General features: G+C 45.4%; 1 protein-coding gene across 1 annotated transcript in view; it reads right to left on the minus strand.

Annotated features, from left to right (window-relative positions):
• Positions 1–262: 262 nt before the first annotated feature.
• Positions 263–20,000, minus strand: part of LOC138363372 (uncharacterized) — a 25,640-nt gene continuing 5,902 nt past the window's right edge. Inside the window, exons 2-3 of the mRNA XM_069322402.1 lie at positions 1,444–1,991; positions 263–344 (exon numbers count right to left, since the gene is read on the minus strand). Coding sequence (XP_069178503.1) covers positions 263–344; positions 1,444–1,991 — 630 coding nt within the window. The remainder of the gene's footprint in view (positions 345–1,443; positions 1,992–20,000) is intronic.

Here is a 20,000-nt window from a genome sequence, read left to right on the forward strand (position 1 = left end):
CCAATAGGAGGCAAGAGCTCTTTGTTCTTTGGCGCTCAGGCGTCCAATGAAGAGCTTCCGTTTTATCCTATGTTCTTCGCTTGATCGTTCACTATTTCATCGATAATTTTTCCGATTTCCGGTAATTTTAGGCCTTGAGTTCCGGTGACGAATAGACATTAAGGAGTTGAAATAAACGATTATTTAATAAAAAAAATTAACTCTGCATGACTCACAATGGAGTATCTTCGGGGAGCTGTGATTAGCACGGTCACGACTCGAGCTAGAGGACCCGGGTTCGAATCCTGGTTAGGGTGGGGTGACTAGACTCTATTGCTTCCTGATCGTGTGGATTATTATCCAACCTGTAAATGTCAAACGCTGGTTCACACCTACATTTATTTTTCGCCTTTTTTGGTAGGGAGGGACAGGATAAATACTTGGTATTAGGTTAGGTTAGGATATGTTATGTTAGGATGTCTTAGGATATGTTAGGTTGACTACCTTCATTGGTGTTCAACTGCTTGGACGGGATTGTAGAGCGACGGTCTCGCTTCATGCAGGTCGGCGTTCAATCTCCGACCTTCCAAGTGGTTGGACACCATTCCCACCCCCCGTCCCATCCCAAATCCTTATCCTGACCCCTTCCAAGTGCTATATAGTCGTAATGGTTTGGCGCTTTCTCCTGATATTTCCCTTCCCCTACCTCTATTGGTTCCGGGGATCAATGCCACCACGACCCGGTCTCTGACCTGGCCTCCTGGTTGGTGATCAGATCAATCAGACTGTTGGACGCAGCTGCTCGCAGTCTCATGCGTGGGTACAGGATACCCGATGAAAACCATACCTACCTTGCGATAATTCCGGGGCTTATTGTACCTGCGGCCCGGTCCTAGACCAGGCCTAGGGGAGGGGGGGGTTCTCTTGATGCCTGACAAATGATGAAGTGATTTGATGAAATATCTGTGCCCAAAATGGTCTTTAAAAGCTGTCGGGTATTGGGTCACACGACTTCCAATACTTTTGTATAGTCAGTTTGGCCGAGTGAATATATTACTGGATATACCAAGGGGCAGGGAGGCCTTGGCTGACCGGGTTCGAATCCTTCAGGAGGTCAGGGGTTTTCTGATGCATGTTGGCCTGGAGACCAATCAGGCTTGACGTGTTTATATATATATATATATATATATATATATATATATATATATATATATATATATATATATATATATATATATATATATATATATATATATGTGCAATGTTATTGTATGTAAATGTCGTTGTATTACTGAAAAATCCAGAGTAGACGTGTGTTTGGTGTTTAAGTAATGATAACTTTAAAAGTGACTTAAGTATAAGTTGTCTGTTAAATATTCTGTAAGGCTGTCAGCCAGTTCATGACCCCGGTCATGCCCCCCCCCTCACCTTTCTCCCCCCTTACCCCCACCCCCACACACGTACGCATTCACACGATCACAACCATTCACAGTCACACGACCACAACCCTTCACATTCACACGACCACAACCATTCACATTCACACGACCACAACCATTCACATTCACACGACCACAACCCTTCACATTCACACGACCACAACCATTCACATTCACACGACCACAACCATTCACATTCACACGACCACAACCATTCACATTCACACGACCACAACCATTCACATTCACACGACCACAACCATTCACATTCACACGACCACAACCATTCACATTCACACGACCACAACCATTCACATTCACACGACCACAATCATTCACATTCACACGACCACAACCATTCACATTCACACGATCACAACCATTCACATTCACACGACCACAACCATTCACATTCACACGATCACAACCATTCACATTCACACGATCACAACCATTCACATTCACACGATCACAACCATTCACATTCACACGACCACAACCATTCACATTCACACGATCACAACCATTCACATTCACACGATCACAACCATTCACATTCACACAACAAGAAGACTGTTGGACACAGAGAAGGATAAGGAAGTTGAGGAAATCTTAATTAAACCTTCCTGAAAGATTTTTCAAACTGTTAACTGATGTGCCACTAAATATAAGAGCCCCTTACAGAACACACACACGCACACACACACACACACACACACACACACACACACACACACACACACACACACACACACACACACACACACACACACACACACACACATACAAACACACACACACATACAAACACACACACACACACAAACACACACACACGCACACACACACACACACACACACACACACAAACACACACACACACACACACACACACACACACACACACACACACACACACACACACACACACACACACACACACACACTGTGATGCTGACAGGAACCCCAGAAGTCCTTTAGACGTCAGAGTAGACATACCTACAGTACCTGCAAGTGACAAAACGCCACCACAAGCCACCACGTGATAACCTCTTAGATACTAAAGGAGACACCGTAAGCCTCGGGTAGTCCCATTGCTACAGTATTTTGCTCCTCCCTGGAAGAGGCAGAGTGTCTAGACTCTTGGAAAGTGCTTATAGGAACGAAAGTGAAGTAGACACGAACCCTTAAACGACACAAAAGTATCACTAAGTAATCTCTAACAAACTACTCGATTGACTTATCCAAAGCAAGCTTTTTGCTCACTTATAACAGTTAAATTCGGCCTCCAAACACCAGCAAGATTTAAGAAAAAGGGTGATACTGCTCTGAGAAACGTATTGGAAATTGAATTTTTGAAGTTCTTCAACAAGATGGTAAAAAATCAATCAAGATATAGAGAGGGGCGGGCAGACTGCCTATTCCTTGGTTGTAAGAAAACATTTGAAAGTGCCTCACACAAGATAACCCCCCCCCCCCTGCGCAAGTTAAAAAACCTGGTTGATGTATCTCTATCTTTTATCTCTTTATTTACCACTCTACTATTTTACTAGTAGAGTGGGCGAGGGCGTTCTTATCAAGGGAAGCAAATGGTTGCAGGTAGATAGGAGATATCAGAGTGGAGATAGGTAACACGTGATGCCCCACAACCGGACTTCATAGCTTAATACTGAACAAAGTGTTAAGTTATGAAGAGCCAATACATAACAAAGCAAACTGCCTTCTCGAATGTATGTTTGTAGATGATACAACACTGTTGAGAGGCATCAGGATAGAGGAGGACCGCACAAGGGTCTTGACACTTAACAGAAGTTGACTGAAAAAGGGCTTCCTAAACCTTAACCCAGCTAAATGCAAAGTCATCCTGGCTCTATACACAACCTACGTGAGACACTCTCTCTAAAGTACGCAGCCCCTCCCTCCTAGATGGTACCCTTACCTGTAGAAGCATAAAACTAAAAAAGGTCCAGAGAGAGATATGCAACAAGACTCGTGCCTGAGCTTAGGGGCCAGTATAGCGAAGAACGACTAAGAGAGACGATGAGATGTAGTAACTAAGGGAACTGTACTTCCCCACATTGGAGGAGATGAGCAGCAGAGAGGTCATAATTAAGACGTATAAAGCTGCTTAAGAGCCAGACCCAGACTTCAAGATGTTATACACGACTAAAGGCATGTTGACACGACGACATTCCCTGAACATCTACCACTTACGGGGCTAATTATGCCCGTGCTACCTCTTGGGGTGGCTCAGTCTTCATCAATCAATCAAAAAAAACATACACAGCCTCGCTCCTGTGCAAGGTAAGTCCACTACGGGCTCACCATAGCCCGTGCTACTTGGAACTTTTGTTCTGAGTAGCTGAATCTAAAACAACAATCTGCTAAAGACACCAAACATAAACGAGTACTGAACAGAGCTAGAACGAGCAGAACGATGAGGGATCAACTGGAATCTAAAGACACAAATGTCTCAGAGAGCGATGTCAGAAGACCTTCTTCAGTGTCAGAGTTGTATATAAATAAGATGGATTACAAGAAACAAACTCGATACACACTTTGAAACATAATTTTTATTTATTTTTATTTTATTTATATATACAAGAGTTCTTACATTCTTGTAAAGCCACTAGCCACGTAATGCTGTCCGTGCAGGTCCTTAATTCTAATTATTCCTCGAATACGACCTGCCAAATCGTTTAACAGTTAACCAGGTACCCATTTACTGCTCGATGAACAGAGGCTACAGTTTAAGAATTGGCGCCCAGTCAATCCTCCCCGGACAGGAAACGAACCCAAGCCAAAGTGCTCGCGAAGCGCCGGGCTTACCACTGCGCCACGGGGGTTTTGCAAATATCTCAAGAAGATTGTGGGAACTGAGATCGGAAGGCGGGTCCAGGAGTCGAGTACGACCTTGCAAGCTACTGATATACAGCACTGTGAAACTGCCGCCCAAAGCGTGTAAACGCCTGCAACTCGCCGCAAATTGCTATGAATTACATAAAAAAATTTTTGGGGAATTCCAGAGACGAGAATGACAGGACAATTGTTGGCAACTTTTTTATCGTTGGGGAAGGGGGGGGGGGAATAGAGAGAGAAAGGGGGAGGGGTTGAAGGATGGGAAATGGGGGAGGTCAGGTGGAGGTGGGAGGAATAGGGGGGGGGGATTGGGAGGGGGTTATGTGGGAGGGGAGTGGAGGGGAGGAGGTTGAGGGTCAAGGTTTAAGTGGAGGTAAATTTAAGGATGGGAGATGACAGAGGTTCAGATTCAATGGTCCGGAATTAAAGGAGCCAGAAAGGGGGGGGGTGACAAGGGGGTTTACGGGGGACTCGGAGGGCTTTAAGGGGGTGATGGAGTTGTGACTCGGATTGATAGAATAATATATTCAGGCTTTGGATTGGGGTTTTGGGGTGTAATGGTCATTGCACTACATCATGAACGTAAATGCTCTTCAACGGGCACAGAGATGGATGACACAATCAATACCAGGAATTAGAAATAGAAGTAAACAGAAGAGTAAGTGGAGGCATGATAACCACCTACAAAATCTTCAGGGGAATTGATAGGGTGGACAAAGACAAACTCTTTAGCACGGGTGGAACACGAACAATGGGACACAGGTGGAAACTGAGTACCCAAATGAGCCACAGAGACGTCAGAAAGAACTTTTTCAGTGTCAGAGTTGTTAATAGGTGGAATGCATTAGGCAGTGATGTGGTGGAGGCTGACTCCATACACAGTTTCAAATGTAGATATGATAGAGCCCATTAGGCTCAGGAACCTGTACACCAGTTGATTGACGGTTGGGAGGTGGGACGAAAGAGCCAGAGCTCAACCCCCGCAAGCACAACTAGGTGAGTACACACACACACACACACACACACACACACACACACACACACACACACACACACACACACACACACACACGTAGTTGATTGACAGTTGAGAGGCGGGCCGAAAGAGCAAAGCTCAACCCCCGCAAACACAACTAGGTGAATACGCACACACACACACACACACACACACACACACACACACACACACACACACACACACACACACACACACACACACACACACACACACACACACACACGTAGTTGATTGACAGTTGAGAGGCGGGCCGAAAGAGCAAAGCTCAACCCCCGCAAACACAACTAGGTGAATACGCACACACACACACACACACACACACACACACACACACACACACACACACACACACACACACACACACACACACACACACACACACACACACACGTGGGCAGACTGCATATTTTTGGATTGTCAGAAAGCCTTTGATACAGTGCCACACAAGAGGCTAGTGCGAAAGTTGGAGATGCAGGCTGGAGTGAGAGGGAAGGTACTCCGGTGGATAGAGGAATACCTAAGCAACAGGAGACAACGAGTCTGTGTGAGGGGTGAGGTCTCAGATTGGCGAGACGTCACAAGTGGAGTCCCGCAGGGGTCAGTCCTTGGACCTATACTGTTTCTGGTATATGTAAATGATCTCCCAGAGGGTATAGATTCGTTCCTCTCAATGTTTGCCGACGATGCAAAAATTATGAGGAGGATTGAAACAGAGGATGATAGTAGGAGGCTACAAGATGACCTGGATAGACTGAGTGAATGGTCCAACAAATGGCTGTTGAAGTTCAACCCGAGTAAATGCAAAGTAATGAAACTAGGCAGTGGAAACAGGAGGCCAGGCACAGGATACAGAATAGGAGATGAAGTACTTAATGAAACAGACAGAGAGAAAGATCTAGGAGTTGATATCACACCAAACCTGTCTCCTGAAGCCCACATAAAGAGAATAACGTCTGCGGCATATGCGAGGCTGGCTAACATCAGAACGGCGTTCAGGAACCTGTGTAAGGAATCATTCAGAATCTTGTACACCACATATGTAAGACCAATCCTGGAGTATGCGGCCCCAGCATGGAGCCCGTACCTTGTCAAGCACAAGACGAAGCTGGAAAAAGTCCAAAGGTATGCTACTAGACTAGTCCCAGAACTAAGAGGCATGAGTTATGAGGAAAGGCTGCGGGAAATGCACCTCACGACACTGGAAGACAGAAGAGTAAGGGGGGACATGATCACAACCTACAAAATCCTCAGGGGAATCGACCGGGTAAACAAGGATGAACTTTTCAACACTGGTGGGACGCGAACAAGGGGACACAGGTGGAAGCTGAGTACCCAAATGAGCCACAGAGACGTTAGAAAGAACTTTTTCAGTGTCAGAGTAGTTAGCAAATGGAATGCATTAGGAAGTGATGTGGTGGAGGCTGACTCCATTCACAGTTTCAAATGTAGATATGATAGAGCCCAATAGGCTCAGGAATCTGTACACCAGTTGATTGACGGTTGAGAGGCGGGACCAAAGAGCCAGAGCTCAACCCCCGCAAGCACAATTAGGTGAATTAGGTGATTAGGTGAGTACACACACACACGTAGTTGATTGACAGTTGAGAGGCGGGCCGAAAGAGCAAAGCTCAACCCCCGCAAACACAACTAGGTGAATACACACACACACACACACACACACACACACACACACACACACACACACACACACACACACACACACTGGAGAAAGGAGGAGTTCCCGTTCACACGGGAACTCTCAACTCCTGATTGCAACAAAAAACATACACAAATATTGAGACAATTTGACTTTAAGATTAGGTGTTTATATTCCTTGAGAAACTCTTAAATACACTCAAGTGGCCGTGTGTATTATTCCTCAATTTAGTTTTTTTATAATATAGAGCTTTCCCACCATAGAAGTTGTATAAAATAGAGCCTACCCGTCTTAGGTGGTTGTATAATACAACCGTCACTCTAAAACAGCCATGGACCGCTAAACTATTTACCAACATTAACAGTACGTTCTGTGAATGTTGTATTCCGTGGGGAAATGCAATGGTTTTGCTCAAGTAGAAACGTTCAAACCCAAGCCAACGACGAGTCAGAATAACGTAGCCCAAGATATGACGTAGATACACATCAGCAGTTGAACTGACGACGACGTTTCGGTCCGTCCAGGACCATTACCAAGACCAATATCCCAATGGACTTGAAAATGGTCCATGGGGGGGGGGGGGACCAAAACGTCTTCGCCGTCTCCTCGTCTTTTGGTGTATGTGTGGTTTGGTCATCAAACCCAAGCAACCCTCCTAACCTATCGAAGCTGGTGTATATCGGAGTCGTAAATATTACCATGCGTTATTTTTTACTAAAACGTCGAATTGTAAACGGATTGATCAAATTCCGTAAATAATGGGACGATTTTGTTTACTGGAACAGAGAGCATCGACATCGACAGTGCGGGTACAGTGCAGGTATAGTGCAGGTATGGTACAAGTACAGTACAGGTACAGTGCAGGTATAGTGCAGGTGTGGTACAAGTACAGTACAGGTACAGTGCAGGAATGGTACAAGTACAGTACAGGTATAAGTGCAGGTATGATACAAGTACAGTACAGGTACAGTGCAGGTATAGTACAGGTATGGTACAAGTACAGTACAGGTACAGTGCAGATACAGTGCAGGTATAGTGCAGGTATGGTACAAGTACAGTACAGGCACAGTGCAGGTACAGTGCAGCTATAGTGCAGGTATGGTACAAGAACAGTACAGGTACTGTGCAGGTAGTGTACAGGTACAGTGCAGGTACAGTACAGGTACAGTACAGTTACAGTACAGGAACCGTGCAGGTACAGTACAGGTACAATACAGGTACAGTACAGGTACAGTGCAAGTACACAGAATTCCGCTCGAATGCCTCCTTCAGCTCCTTGTACTCATCTTGTCATACCAGAAAACATTCTAAGGAAACTACTCCAAGCTTGTACTAAAGAGGCACCCTTCTTGAGCCCAGATGGACACATGTATAAGCTAGTAGATGGGGATCGCCATGGGTTCTCCCCTAGGTGTCCTGTTTGCGAACTTGTACATGGGTACCATAGAGCAGAAGGTCTTAGTCGACAGGGACTTGAAACCCGCCATATACTGCAGGTATGTTGACGACATTTTTACACAGGTACCTGATGTCAGACATCTGCAGGAGCTGAAGGAGGCATTTGAGCGGAATTCTGTGTTGCGTTTCACTTACGAGATTGAGAAGGATGGGAAGCGACCCTTTCTAGATGTAACAGTCACGGAGAGGAGCGGAGGTTTCCACACTGCAGTCTACACTAAGGAAACAAACATAGGAATGTGCCTCAATGCTAACAGTGACTACCCAGACAGGTACAAGAGGAGTGTTGTTAACGCTTATGTCGACCGTGCTCTCAGCCACAGATCAGGATGGAAGCAAGTCGATGAAGATCTCTGTAGGGTAAGGCAGATCCTAGTCAACAACGGCTTCTCCAATGGTTTTGTTGAAAAGCCTCATAAAAAGATAGGTAAAACGCTATGTAACCTCTGAAGAGTCAACTAACACAACACCTGTACCCCTATTAAACTATTTTACAGGAACTTCTTTTCGACAGCTCATAAAACGAAGGAAAGGGTCCTGAAAGGATATTGTTGATGGAAACGTTATCCCTACAGACAAAAATCAGAAAATACAATTGACGATTTACTATAAAACCAAAATAAACGGCCAATCTACTCATGAAAAACTCTCCAGACACAAAGCAGAACGCCTTAAAGGAAACCAACGTCGTCTATGCCTTCAAATGCCCACTTGGGGACTGTAAGCCCCCAAAGAACTCAGTATATAGGCAAGACAACAACGTCTCTTTCCAGGCGTTTAACAATGCATAAACAACAGGGCCCCATAAAGGAACATATAATCTCCTCTCACAACCGGACCATCACCGGAGAAGATTTAACAACACACAAATCCTCGATAGATACAGCGATAGCAGGCGGCTCGACATCTGCGAGGCACTACACATCAAAAAGTCAACACCAGCAATCAACAGCCTATTCGCAACTATATTTTACCCACTTCAAGACTCCGAACCAATATAGAAGCATCAAGAGGAGATATGGGCCAATAGGCCCTCTGCAGTTACTTCCATTCTTATACTCTCATATCCAATTAATACCCACTAGTTTCGTGTTCTGTCTTGTATTTGTCACAAGTTTGTTCACCTCATCCAAAACTGTTGTACCATATCACCTCACCCAAATGCGAATATAAGTATGACGGATTAGCTGACTCTGTTTAGTGTTTACAGGTTACAGTTGTGTGTGTAAAGTAAAGTCTTTGAAAATGTACTAAGTTATTACGAAACACGTTGAAGTGTCGCGTCAGACTAGATATAAAAATGAATTTTGGAGAACTGATTTTTCAATTACCTTCGACAGTGAAAAGAAACATAAGAAATATTGAGAAGATTCGTGTTAGAATTATTAATCTTACCTTTTCGGTCATATTCAACAACATATATATATATATATATATATATATATATATATATATATATATATATATATATATATATATATATATATATATATATATATATATATATATATATACTTCAGACAAATATCAAGGCCCACCGAGGGTCGAACTGACCCTCCCCAGGATACATCCCCATAACAATTGGCTAACTCCTTGGTATCTATTTACTGCTAGGTGAACAGCTGCATTGGGTGAAAGGAAAAGAGTCCCGCCATTTCTGTCCCGTCCAGGAATAGAACTCGGTATCCCCGAAGGTGAGTCGAGAACGAAGCCAACTACGCTACGAGACCCCTCTCATAATCCTCATTTTTTCCAACTCAAGCTGAACATTATGTTTAATAATGTCATAAATGCATTCTAAGCTTGGCAGCTTCATTATAGAATACAACTCGAGCTTGAATCAAAATCTATTAATAAAACCCCTTGTAGTTTATATGTAGGTTTGCCCTGATGAAGTTGGTTACCAGTCAGGTAGTTCTGATGAAGTTGGTTACCAGTCAGGTAGTTCTGATGAAGTTGGTTACCAGTCAGGTAGTTCTGATGAAGTTGGTTACCAGTCAGGTAGTTCTGAGGTCTTTCCTTGTGCAGGTGAAGAGTCACAAAACGTGGCTAAAGTATGTTGACCAGATCACACACTAGAAGGTGAAGGGACGACGACGTTCCGGTACGTCCTGGACCATTCTCAAGTCGACTTGAGAATGCTCCAGGACGGACCGAAACGTCGTCGTCCCTTCACCTTCTAGTGTGTGGTCTGGTCAACAGGTCTTTCCTTATTGTGGGGCATCAATGGTGCGGTTGGTAGGGGGAGCACACACTTGTTCTTCTGCGGCCCGAGTTCGAATCTCCGGTTATTCAAGTGAGATGACGTTAAAAAAAAAAGTTGGCATGAACGTAAAGAACATTACTTGGTCATAGGACATCTTTGTCACGTTGAAGCATTCGAGGGCACCTGTGGGCTCGAACACCTGCTGAGGTCCACGGAGGTCTTAGAATGAGCACCTGCACAATGGTTGGTGGTGATTACAGGTGCAACGACGTTTAACCTCGCAATTCAGCAACATGGAAGTTGCAGGAAATGGTTGCAGTACAATAGCTGAACTGCATTGTGTGTGTGTGTGTGTGTGTGTGTGTGTGTGTGTGTGTGTGTGTGTGTGGTGTGTGTGTGTGTGTGTGTGTGTGTGTGTGTGTGTGTGTGTGTGTGTGTGTGTGTGGTGTGTGTGTGTGTGTGGTGTGTGTGTGTGTGTGTACTCACCTAATTGTACTCACCTAATTGTGCTTGCGGGGGTTGAGCTTTGGCTCTTTGGTCCCGCCTCTCAACCGTCAATCAACTGGTGTACAGATTCCTGACCCTACTGGGCTCTATCATATCTACATTTGAAACTGTGTATGGAGTCAGCCTCCACCACATCACTTCCTAGTGCATTCCATTTACTAACTACTCTGACACTGAAAAAGTTCTTTCTAACGTCTCTGTGGCTCATTTGGGCACTCAGTTTCCATCTGTGTCCCCTTGTGCGTGTGCCCCTTGTAATAAATAGTCTGTCTTTATCAATGCTGTATGGTATATGTATGCCGAGTTGCAAGATATGTGTGTGTATGAATGTATGTAATTCTTCCAATACTAGCATCATCAAATGCAGTTGGTACATTGCAAGAGTGGATCATGCACTGCACCGTCCGCCCCTCGACACTAACACGGAGCCACATGTCATCCACACCCCCACACGCCCAGGTTAAGCCCACACAACACTACACAACCTCGGTATTTTCCTCACCACAGACGTGATAATGCATTTATAAAATGTAAACTAACATGTACACACATTTACTGGTGTCCTCCGTGGACAGGGGTTGAGGGTCTGCTGGACGCCGAAGGGTATAGTGAGTTAATTAGCACTCAACCACGGAGGGTGAGTCTGTGGTTTCAGAACGCTAGCTAGGACACGTGCATTGTGGTGGGTTTGAGACCGCTAGCTAGGACACGTGCATTGTGGTGGTTTCAGAACGTTAGCTAGGACACGTACATTGTGGTGGGTTTGAGAACGCTAGCTAGGACACGTGCATTGTGGTGGTTTGAGACCGCTAGCTAGGACACGTGCATTGTGGTGGTTTCAGAACGCTAGCTAGGACACGTACATTGTGGTGGGTTTGAGAACGCTAGCTAGGACACGTGCATTGTGGTGGGTTTGAGAACGCTAGCTAGGACACGTGCATTGTGGTGGGTTTGAGAACGCTAGCTAGGACACGTGCATTGTGGTGGTTTGAGAACGCTAGCTAGGACACGTGCGTTGTGGTGGGTTTGAGAACGCTAGCTAGGACACGTGCATTGTGGTGGTTTGAGAACGCTAGCTAGGACACGTGCATTGTGGTGGTTTCAGAACGCTAGCTAGGACACGTGCATTGTGGTGGTTTGAGAACGCTAGCTAGGACACGTGCATTGTGGTGGGTTTGAGAACGCTAGCTAGGACACGTGCATTGTGGTGGTTTCAGAACGCTAGCTACGACACGTGCATTGTGGTGGTTTGAGAACGCTAGCTAGGACACGTGCATTGTGGTGGGTTTGAGAACGCTAGCTAGGACACGTGCATTGTGGTGGTTTCAGAACGCTAGCTACGACACGTGCATTGTGGTGGTTTGAGAACGCTAGCTAGGACACGTGCATTGTGGTGGTTTGAGAACGCTAGCTAGGACACGTGCATTGTGGTGGTTTAAGAACGCTTGCTAGGACACGTAGTCTGGTCCATGTACCAGGAGCTGCCTTGTCTAAACCTCACCGCCACGCACCCAAGTCAAGCACATACGTGGGTATTCGACTCCAGGTACCAAGCCCTATGGTGCCTGGGGTCACTTAGTTGAGATCACTTTTTGATTCATTTCATCCTCATATCAATGCTCCTGGTCCTCATTCCTCATCCATGTGTCCGGAGAGTCATACTGGCTTAGTGCTTGCCTCCCGATAATGGCCTGAACTCCTCCTCCAGCCTGAGGGGCACGAAGGGCTGAGGTGAGGCAAAGCACTGAGGTCTGAGAGTCTGAAAACTTGGTCCTTGACTGTCATCCTTGACTGTTTCTGTCTCACTGTTCGCTTTATGCTGGTCGCAGTTCCGAGCGGTCTCTGCTCCTTGGCTCCTTGGCCTCAGATTATCGAACAGTTTATTTGACCCTTTTTTATTCCAAGGGGTCGACCGTCTTTCGAACCTGTCTGCGTGTGTCTCCGTCTGTTTCAACATGCCTCCATCCACCCTTGCAACCATACCTGCTCTCCTCTCTTCCATGGTATCAACTATCCCTTACTCTGACTGTTGTCCTTCCCACTCTCTCAATCTCCTCTGGAAAGGTAAGAGTGGTGTTACCTTAACGATTATCCAAGGGGTTTGTTGCCTCACCCTCCATGGAGTGAGGGACTCTAGGGGTGTGTTGCCTCACCCTCCATGGAGTGAGGGGCTCCAGGGGTGTGTTGCCTCACCCTCCATGGAGTGAGGGGCTCCAGGGGGTGTGTTGCCTCACCCTCCATGGGGTGAGGGGCTGCGAGGAGTTCCCAGCCACCAGCTTGTCAGTGGCAGCAGTTACTGAATGAATGTAATTAGTCTCGAGACGTCTTTTGTTTTCTACCCCGTAAGTGTGTATTGTATAGTGGCCGTGTCTGTCTAATTGTGAGTGTTTGTGTGTGTGGCTCTTCTGCACGCCTCTTTTGTATCTTATTTCTCTCTCTCTCTCTCTCTCTCTCTCTCTCTCTCTCTCTCTCTCTCTCTCTCTCTCTCTCTCTCTCTCTCTCTCTCTCTCTCTCTCTCTCTCTCTCTCTCTCTCTCTCCCTCTCTCTCAGCCACAAAAGACTCTGACCAAATATTTATTTTGGTTACACTAAACTGCTCTTCCCCTGTGAAAGGTTTGTCAACAACACCTCTTCACGGTACAGAGCCAGTTAAACTCGAGAAGCCAGCTAGAAACACGAAGAATATTAAGAACAACAAAAGTATAACTATTAGCAACACTCCTGGTTTACCAGTCTGGCACTCTGGGTCGCCACAACTCCTGGCTGATTAGGTTGTAACTCTGGGTCATTATAACTGCTAGTTTACTAGTCTGGGTCATTATAACTGCTAGTTTACTAGTCTGGGTCATTATAACTGCTAGTTTACTAGTCTGGGTCATTATAACTGCTAGTTTACTAGTCTGGGTCATTATAACTGCTAGTTTACTAGTCTGGGTCATCACAATTCCTGGAGTACCAGGATGTAGCTGTCACTACAATTTCTGGTTTACCTGTCTTCCTCTCTGGTTTCTAGGGTGTATCTCTCTGGGTTTCCACAACTCCTAGTTTACCAGTTCTCTGGTTTACTACAACCATCATACAATAGACTTTTTCGCCTTCCTTCTGTCGTTAATTTATTTTACTCTCTCCCATAATTCTAGTTTATTTCTTCATTGTCTTTATGTCTCGCGAGAGTAAATTTCCTTGAAACCTGGAAGGGGGGGGGAGTGTTTGTTGGTCGTGGGGGGAGGGGGGATTGTGTGTGCTGCTTGTTTCAGGGGAAGGGGGTGATTGTGTCGTTATCTTCGGTAGTATTGGTGATTGATTGTAACAATTTATCAGAATTGGAGATGATAAATGGTTGTAGTGATCATATGTTTTGGCCAATATATGGTTGGCGAGGTGTATGTGTGTGTGTATTTAGTATTTGTATTTCATAGTTGTGTCTGTAGGATCGAGGTGTTAGCTCTTGGACCCCGCCTTTCTAACCGTCGGTTGCCTAATGTACTGATTCCCGACCTAATTTTTTCTATCATATCTACTATATATATATTTCTCTAACACATACACACACACACACACACACACACACACACACACACACACACACACACACACACACACACACACATACACACACACACACACACACACACACACACACACACACACACACACTCACTCACTTTGTGGGGCCTCGCGGCTGAGTTGACAGCGCTCGTGATTTGTAGTCCTAAGAGCCCGAGTTCGATTCCCGGCCGAGGTGGAAACAAATGGACATAGTAAATACATATCTCCAGGAAACATTTCGTACCAGCTGTCTAACTCCCAGGTACATATTTAATGCTAGGTGAACAGGATGCATCAGGGTGAAAGAAACTCTGTTCATGTGTTTCCGCCTCCACCTGGAATCGAACCCGGGCCAATACGACTACGATCCCCGAGCGCTTTCCACACAGCCACCAGACCAATGTATGTGTGTGTACTCACCTAGTTGTACTTGCGGGGGTTGAGCTTTGTCTCTTTGGTCCCGCCTCTCAACTGTCAATCAACTGGTGTACAGATTCCTGAGCCTACTGGGCTCTATCATATCTACATTTGAAACTGTGTATGGAGTCAGCCTTCACCACATCACTTCCTAATGCATTCCATTTATTAACTACTCTAACACTGAAAAAATTCTTTCTACCGTCTCTGTGGCTCATCTGGGTACTAAGTTTTCACCTGTTTCCCCTTGTTCGTGTCCCACCCGTGCTGAAGAGTTTGTCTTTGTCCACCCTGTCAATTCCCCTGAGAATTTTGTAAGTGGTTATCATGTCTCCCCTTACTCTTCTGTTTTCCAGGGACGTGAGGTTCAGCTCCTTTAGCCTTTCCTCGTAGCTCATTCCTCTCAGTTCCGGGACGAGCCTGATGGCATACCGCTGAATCTTCTCTAACTTTGTCTTGTGTTTAACTAGGTATGGACTCCAGGCTGGAGCTGCATACTCCAGGATTGATCTTAATAAGTGGTATACAGGGTTCTGAACGATTCCTTACACAAGTTTCTAAAGGCAGTTCTTATATTGGCCAGTCTAGCATATGCCGCCGATGATATTCTTTTGATGTGGGCCTCTGGGGACAGGTTCGGTGTGATATCAACCCCCAGATCCTTCTCTCTATTTGACTCTTGCAGGGTTTCACCTCCCAGATCTGCAAGTGTGTGTGTGTGTGTGTGTGTGTGTGTGTGTGTGTGTGTGTGTGTGTGTGAGTTTGTGTGTGTGTGTGTAATTACCTAAGTGTAATTACCTAAGTGTAATTACCTAAGTGTAGTTACAGGATGAGAGCTACGCTCGTGGTGTCCCGTCTACCCAGCACTCTTTGTCATATAACGCTTTGAAACTACTGACGGTCTTGGTCTTGACTTGTTCCAACCGTCTACCACTCTGCGAAAATGTTTTTTCTTATATTTCTTCGGCATCTTTGTTTAGTTAGTTTAAATCTTTATAAGTTGATTTATTGTCTCACTTGTCTCACTTCAAGAACCTCTTGTTCTTGAAGTTCCAGGTCTCAGGAACTCTTCCCTATCGATTTTATCAATTCCTGTTACTATTTTGTATGTAGTGATCATATCACCTCTTTTTCTTCTGACTTCTAGTTTTGGCATATTTAATGCCTCTAACCTCTCCTCGTAGCTCTTGCCCTTCAGTTCTGAAAGCCACTTAGTAGCATGTTTTTGCACCTTTTCCAGTTTGTTGATGTGCTTCTTAAGATATGGGCACCACACAACCGCTGCATATTCTAGCTTTGGCCTAAAAAAAGTCGTGAACAATTTCTTTAGTATTTCGCCATCCATGTATTTAAAAGCAATTCTGAAGTTAGAAAGCGTAGCATAGGCTCCTCGCACAATATTCTTTATGTGGTCCTCAGGTGATAGTTTTCTATCTAGAACCACCCCTAGATCTCTTTCTTTATCAGAACTTTTTAAAGATTTCTCACATAATTTATAGGTTGCGTGGGGTCTATGTTCTCCTATTCCACATTCCATAACATGGCATTTATTCACAATGAATTGCATTTGCCAAGTGGTGCCCCATATACTTATTTTGTCCAGGTCTTCTTGAAGGGCATGACAATCATTCTAAGCTTCTTATCCTTCCTATTATCCTAGCATCATCAGCAAACATGTTCATATAATTCTGTATACCAACTGGTAGATCATTTATGTAGACAATAAACATCATTGGTGCAAGAACTGAACCCTGTGTGTGTGTGTGTGTGTGTGTGCATGTGTGTGTGTGTGTGTGTGTGTGTGCATGTGTGTGTGTACTCACCTAGTTCACCTAGTTGTGTTTGCGGGGGTTGAGCTCTGGCTCTTTGGTCCCGCCTCTCAACCGTCAATCAACAGGTGATATACACACAGGTGTGTGTGTGTGTGTGTGTGTGTGTGTGTGTGTGTGTGTGTGTGTGTGTGTGTGTGTGTGTGTGTGTGTGTGTGTGTGTGTGTTTACTAGTTGTGTTTTTTACGGGGGTTGAGCTTTGCTCTTTCGGCCCGCCTCTCAACTGTCAATCAACTGTTTACTAACTACTATTTTTTTCCCCCACACCACACACCCACACACACCAGGAAGCAGCCCGTGACAGCTGACTAACTCCCAGGTACCTATTTACTGCTAGGTAACAGGGGCACTTAGGGTGAAAGAAACTTTGCCCATTACGTGTGTGTGTGTGTGTGTGTGTGTGTGTGTGTGTGTGTGTGTGTGTGGGTGTGTGTGTGTGTGTGTGTGTGTGTGTGTGTGTGTGTTGACCCGGCTATGTGGTACTTTGTTTTTCCTGAGGGTTTAGAGCCCTGGCGTCATGACAGTTGAAATTGAGATGGAAGGGCAGGACGGAGGAAAGAACTCTCCATTCCTCTCGCGGTTAATATTGTCTTTTTCTCTTTCTGCCGTGAGTACTCACCTAGTTCTCCCTACCTAGTTTTGCTTGCGGGAGGGGGGGGGGAGGGTGAGCTTCGGCTCTTTGGTTCCGCCTCTCAACTGTCAATCAACTGATTTACAGATTCCTAAGCCTATTGAGCTCTATCATATCTACATTTGAAACTGTGTATGGCGTCTAAATCCATATCAAATCTGCCTGCCTCCAAATCACTTCAAAGTAGATAACCACCACCTCACTTCAATGTGTGTGTGTGTGTATACTCACCTAGTTGTGCTTGCGGGGGTTGAGCTCTGGCTCTTTGGTCCCGCCTCTCAACAGACAATCATGCATTTCATTTGTCAACTACTCTGACACTAAAAAAATTCTTTCTAATATCTCTGTGTCTCATTTGGGCACTCAATTTCCATCGGTGTTTCCCTAGTGCGTGTGCCCTCAACACACACTGTGCGTGTGCTTATGTGTGTGTGCGTGTGCTTGTGCTTGTGTTTATGTGTGTGTGCGTGTGCTTATGTGTGCTTATGTGTGTGTGCGTGTGCTTGTGCTTGTGTTTATGTGTGTGTGCGTGTGCGTGTGCTTATGTGCGTGTGTGCGTGTGTTTATGTATTCACCTAGTTGTTTTTGCGGGGGTTGAGCTCTGCTCTTTCTTTCCGCCTTTCAACTGTCAATCAACTGTTACTAACTACTGATGTCTCCCCCCCCCCCATACACACACAGCACACACATACACAGGAGTCGGTGGCTGAGCGGACAGCACGCTAAGAGTGATCCTGTGGTCCCGGGTTCGATTCCGGGCGCCGACGAGAAACAATGGGCAGAGTTTGTTTCACCCTGATCCTCCTGTTACCTAGCAGTAAATAGGTACCTGGGAGTTAGTCAGCTGTCACGGGCTGCTTCCTGGGGTGTGTGGTGTGAGAAAAAAAAATAGTATCAGTTAATTGACAGTTGAGAGGCGGGCCGAAAGAGCAGAGCTCAACCCTCGCAAGCACAACTAGGTGAATACAACTAGGTAAATACACCCCCCCCCAGGAATCAGCCTGTAACAGCTGTCTAACTCCCAGGTACCTATTTACTGCTAGGTAGCAGAAGCATCAGGGTGAAAGAAACTTTGCTCATTTGTTTCTGCCTGGTGCCTGTCTCTCCATCTGTCTGTGTCTGCGGCAGCAGCAGCAGCAGCCTTCGGGACAGGTAGCCATGAGAGTGCTCGCTGACGGGTGAGGTGTGGCCACCTGGACAGATACCACCTGGACAGTGGCCACCTGGACAGTGGCCACCTGGACAGTGGCCACCTGGACAGTGGCCACCTGGACAGATACCACCTGGACAGTGGCCACCTGGACAGTGGCCACCTGGACATGCAGTGACCACCTGGACAGTGGCCACCTGGACAGTGGCCACCTGGACATGCAGTGACCACCTGGACAGTGGCCACCTGGACAGTGGCCACCTGGACGCGTCTAAACCCCGACGGTGGAGTGTTTACTGAGGGCTGAGAGTCGGGAGGGCGGGTATGGAGGTCGACCCACAGTTGATAAAGCCATAAACTCCTATAACAGGCAAATTATGATAGTTAGAATTGTTTTTATGTGCGGGAATCAATGCCCAAAAATTTGATGTTATACTAAGGAGAAAAAAGATTAATAATTAAAAGTTTAGATAATATCAAATTACAAGAATCTGCTGTCCATTTTGGCATGTAGGTGTTGGGTTATTCACGTTCTAGTCATATAAAACTGCTAAAGATTATTGTGTGGAAAATAACATTTTTCTTCACCTGGATACTCAAGAGCTTCAAACCATTGTCCACGTTGACAGTATAGCCAGTCGCTCTACCTACTGAGCCACCAACACCCTTTAAAACGATAGGATTCCCGAAGCACCTATCTTCTGCCCAACTGACTCTATTAGGCCTTCTCCCCCCCCCCCCTGGGGTTGCCACTATGGCATCTACGTGTTATTTGACCAATGTCCTAGTCATGTACATTAATTAAGTGTGATGTAACAAATTAAGTGTTTGTCATATATATATGTTGTTGAATATGTCCGAAAGGTTAAGGTTAATGATTCTAACACGAATCTTCTCAATATTTCTTATGTTTTTCTTCACTGTAGAGGGTAATTGAAAAATTTGCTCTCAAAAGTTCATTTTCACATTTTATTTATGGTCTGACGCCTAGAAGCGTTTTGCAAGACACTTCTTACATTTTCAAAGACAATTTTACATACTCTGGTAAACCCGCCATATACTGTAGGTACGTTGACGACATATTTATGCAGGTACCTGATGTCAGACGTCTGCAGCAGCTGAAGGAGGCATTCGAGCAAAATTCGGTGTTAAGTTTCACTTACGAGATGGAGAGTGATGGGAAGCTTCCCTTTCTAGATGTAATAGTCACGGAAAGGAATGATGGCTTCCACATTACAGTCTTCACTAAGGAAATAAACATAGGAATGTGGCTCAATGCCAATAGTGACTGTCCGGACAGG

This window comes from Procambarus clarkii, chromosome 10, assembly GCF_040958095.1.
Source record: "Procambarus clarkii isolate CNS0578487 chromosome 10, FALCON_Pclarkii_2.0, whole genome shotgun sequence".
Taxonomy (NCBI): Eukaryota; Metazoa; Arthropoda; class Malacostraca; order Decapoda; family Cambaridae; genus Procambarus; species Procambarus clarkii.